This window comes from Lotus japonicus, chromosome 1 (assembly GCF_012489685.1).
Source record: "Lotus japonicus ecotype B-129 chromosome 1, LjGifu_v1.2".
Taxonomy (NCBI): domain Eukaryota; kingdom Viridiplantae; phylum Streptophyta; class Magnoliopsida; order Fabales; family Fabaceae; genus Lotus; species Lotus japonicus.
In genome coordinates, this window is record NC_080041.1 from 83,237,685 (window position 1) to 83,242,436 (window position 4,752).

General features: G+C 30.7%; 1 protein-coding gene across 1 annotated transcript; it reads left to right on the plus strand.

The window, feature by feature from the left end:
• The first annotated feature begins 1,474 nt into the window (after positions 1 to 1,474).
• On the plus strand, positions 1,475 to 3,098 carry LOC130722708 (probable isoaspartyl peptidase/L-asparaginase 2). Its single transcript, XM_057573532.1, has 4 exons — positions 1,475 to 1,694; positions 1,875 to 2,108; positions 2,255 to 2,341; positions 2,432 to 3,098. The coding sequence occupies exons 1-4, from the start codon at positions 1,533 to 1,535 to the stop codon at positions 2,918 to 2,920; spliced, it is 972 nt and encodes a 323-aa protein (XP_057429515.1). The 5' UTR covers positions 1,475 to 1,532; the 3' UTR covers positions 2,921 to 3,098.
• The last annotated feature ends 1,654 nt before the right edge of the window (positions 3,099 to 4,752 follow it).

Sequence of the window (4,752 nt, forward strand, 5' to 3'; positions counted from 1 at the left end):
AGATTTTTTATGAACAAATTATAAATTATTTGAAATCAAATAAAAAACTATGAATTATTTATTTTTTAAATATTTATTACTTTCCAGTTTATATATCAATGTTAATATAATTATAATTTTTACCAAAACGTATTTTCTTGATAAAGAATAGTAAAATCTAATACTAACAAAGTACAAAATTTGTATTTAAGCACATATATTATTGAATTTATATGAGTTATGAAATTTCATAGGAAAAAATTAACATTAAAACTTAGGGAATTCCATAAGACACACTTTATTAGTTTAAATTTGTTAAATCATTAATCAAGTAATAATTAATACTAACAATAAACTTTTTTTTTGAAAGCAATAACTATATTGATGAAGAAATTGACAAGATATACACCCTTCTCCAAATGGAGCAAAAGTAAGCAAATACAAAAAGAACCCGAAAAAATATAACAACCAACCCAAGATACCCAAAGTCTATACAAACCTATCTTAAAGCCCTCACAAATCGTCAAAAAACTCCATAAAGATACCCAAGCTCCCACCAGAACCCAAGAAACACCCTCTGCTAAACTAAGGCTAATTGCGCGCTATGATTTGAGCTGCAATAAACTTCCTCTATTCAATAAAAAAAAAATCTTCCCTGTATATTTCTCTTTGAACTTCCTCAATTAATATTAATTAGTCTATAGTTTTCTATTATTAACTTCAAAAATATATTTTAAATAAGTATATTATTATTTATTTCATATGAGTTATGAAACTAAAAAAGACAAACTTAATATTAAATAAGATCTTACAAATAAAAAAGACTTCTTCTATCTATAAAGTAAAATAAAATTGTTATATCAAAAGAATAAATCAAAAGTATCAATTAGATAAACAAAGGACAAACAACACAAATAAAAAAAAATCAAATACACTCATAAAAAACCGACGAAAAAAAAACACAATCAAAAACATAAATTAACAATTCGACAAAAAATCTAATTATCACAAAAAAATATTATTTTTTCTCCTTTACTTACGAATAAATAATTTTTAAAAAATCATTAAAAAACACAGTACAAAATAAAAAATAATGTCCCGTGCAACGCATGGGTAAAAAATACTAGTTTATATATAAATCACCTGTCTACTAATTATAGTATAATTAAAAGAGAAAGCTTATAAAAATTGGATAGAATGATGGGATGAATTTTAATGGTGATTCTATTTCCCGTACCATTCCGATAGGGAAAGGGCAGAAGACACCCTGGTGGGGCACCCTTTTGACTCGTTCCAAGAAGCAGCAAAGAAGGGTAAAATGGGCAAACGCGCTTCTTCTTTGTTTTAGCTGTAACCATCGTTAATAGTAATACGTAAACTGGTCTTATCTCCCCAAACGCCGGGATATCGTCATAAAAAAAATCTCCCAAAATTAATTTCACCAAATAAACTTTCAAGTCCGAAACTGCCTATAAAAACAACATAAACCTCATTGCAGTTTCACAAACCCAAGAACAAAGAAGTGGAAAGAAAAGAAGAAAGAAAGAGAGAAAATGGGGCGTTGGGCAATTGCCGTGCATGGTGGGGCTGGTGTGGACCCTAATCTCCCTCTCCACCGCCAAGAAGAAGCCAAACAACTCCTTACCCACTGTCTCAATCTTGGTATCTCTGCTCTCCGTTCCAATGCTTCCGCCATTGATGTCGTTGAACTTGTCGTACGTAACCAATTTTCTTTTGCCATAGAGTGTATAATTTGCTCTTGATTTTGTCTTTGCATTTAATCGGAAAGTTAATGCATGGTTTGTTCCAGAATTTTCATGCATTTTTCATTTATGATTGCTTTACTTTTTTATTGATTCATTTGTGAATGTATGTTAATTTTTTTTTTATGACAGGTGAGAGAATTGGAGACAGATCCCCTGTTCAACTCAGGGCGTGGATCTGCCCTGACTGAAAAGGGAACGGTGGAAATGGAGGCATCCATCATGGACGGCACCAAGCGAAGATGCGGCGCTGTTTCCGGCCTCACCACCGTCAAAAACCCCATCTCCCTCGCTCGCCTTGTCATGGACAAATCCCCTCATTCCTACCTCGCCTTCTCCGGCGCTGAAGATTTCGCCAAGCAACAAGTAAGTTATTCTCCATCCCTATTTGATTTTATGTGTTTATTGTTACGATTCAGCTCTTGTCATTTCGACCCTTGTCATTTCGATTAGATATATATGCACATTGAGTTTTATTCAATTGCTAAAAGATACCGTTGTATTTTTGGCAGGGAGTGGAAGTTGTGGAGAATGAATACTTCATAACTCCTGATAATGTTGGTATGCTGAAACTGGCAAAAGAGGCAAACACGATTCTGGTACGCAATTCAAGGGAATCAAATCTATATTCAGTTTAAAAAAACGTGGATTATATTTCTAATGAATGTTCTTTTTTTTTTGCGATTCAGTTTGATTACAGGATTCCGAACGAAACGTGCGGTGCGGGAGTTGAGAGTCCACTGAAGATGAATGGACTGCCCCTCAGCGTATACGCACCGGAGACTGTTGGGTGTGTGGTGGTTGACAGCGAGGGGAGGTGTGCCGCCGCCACGTCGACAGGGGGCCTGATGAACAAGATGACCGGTCGGATCGGTGACTCGCCGCTCATCGGCGCTGGGACGTACGCGTGTGAGGTTTGCGGCGTTTCATGCACCGGGGAAGGGGAGGCGATCATACGTGGCACGCTGGCGCGTGAGGTGGCGGCGGTGATAGAGTACAAGGTGCTCGGCCTTCAGGAGGCGGTGGACTTTGTTATCAAAACACGGCTGGATGAAGGGATGGCGGGCCTCATTGCGGTGTCGAATAAGGGTGAAGTGGCCTGTGGGTTTAACTGTAATGGCATGTTTAGGGGTACTGCTACTGAGGATGGGTTCATGGAGGTGGCAATTTGGGAATGAAAAAGATTCATTGAAATGTGAATGAATCTTGATGCTTCTTTTCTTATGTTATCGTTTAGCCGTTGATTTATTAGGTTTGGGGGCTTTTTTATTTTTATTTTGACTGGTGTAATGGTCCAGATTACCATCTGCTTTTTCTTTTTCAGTGATAGAAATGAATTAATGTGGAAATTATAAATATTACTTGTTTCTTCCTTTTTTATTTCTTTACGGAATTGGATAGATTCTTAACCACATGCCTTGTTTTGAATTTTCCCTATTTCGCACGATTTCCATATTTTAGACGTCCTTTCGGATCATTTCCCACCTAAATAGTGTCTAATGCCATTTCTAAAATATATTATTATATCTTTTAATAATGAAATAAGATTAAATTGATTTTATAAGTTTTCTAATTTCAATTAACTCTCTATAGTCTTTTAAAAAAAAATTATCTCTCTATAGTAAAAATATATATATTTAATATATATATAAAGACAAAATATATATTAATTTATTTCATTTCTATAAACTGATAATTAATAGGTTAACGTAATATGAGGTATTTATTTGTCATCATAACAAATCAATGCCAGAATGTTTTTTTTTAAACAATGCTTGAATGATATGATGCACGTAATACTATAGAAGATCTTTACAATGATGATCTAAACAAAAAAAAAAAATTTATGATTTATCATAAGTATTATAAATTAACACTACGTACTCATGACAATGAGTATTTCTAACAAATTTGTTCATTAAAAAATATAGGTTTTGTTATAATTTTAATCTTAAATTTTGTGATTATTTTGATAATAAGTATGAGGCCGACTATCGGTAATTTGAATTTGTTTGATGTTACTATGACTTTACCAACAAAAAGCTCGTTTTCTTCACACTTGCTTCTTATTCTTGCTTTCTTCTTTTTTTGTGTTCTTTTTCTTGTTTTGGATAATTTCATTTTAATTTATTTGTTATTTTCTTATTCTAATATACGGGCCCGTTTGGTGGTCAGGATAGGATAATAACAACATTGGATAGAGAGTTGGATAAAGATAAAAGTATGATAAACTCTTATCGATTATATCCTGTGTTTGATGTAGACACAGAATAATGATATGATATGATATAAACAATAAAAAATATATATTTTTTTAAAAAGTGATTATTATATTAAATTTTAAATTTTTATAAATGAGCTAGCCTATGTCTTAAAATTATCTAAAATTTTATTATTAGTCTATTTTAATTTTTTTCTCAAGGGAGCCTATTTTAATTAAAAGTAAAACTATATATTTGATCAATTGGTTTTAACTAAGTAGTGACAACTACTGACAAGTGGTAAAAAAATAAATTTAACAATAATATTTTCAAAGAAAAAAACAATAATATTAATTTTTTCTTCAAAAAATACTTTATATTTAGATTATAAATTGTTATGTAAGTAGAGAAATAATTTTAAATAATAGCAACTAATATTCTAAAATTAGTCTATATTTACTATTAATGAATCAATATTTATAAGAGAGTAATCTATTTCATTGTTAGTGAATAATAATTTATTTTATTTTATTATAATATAATATAAATAAAAAATAATTTTAACTAAGTAATAGCAAGTGATAATGATAATTTAATTATTTCATATCAGTAAATTCAATATTTTCACCATTAGTTAATTTTTGATTAAATTTACGAGGAAGCAAATAATTTTAACTTAACAATAACAACTACTCTAATTAATAAATAATAAAATTAGTGTATTACTAAAATTAATATTTTCATATTTATGAATTAATATTATTATAAATTATATTAAATATTGAAATAATTGAATTTAGTGTTACGGT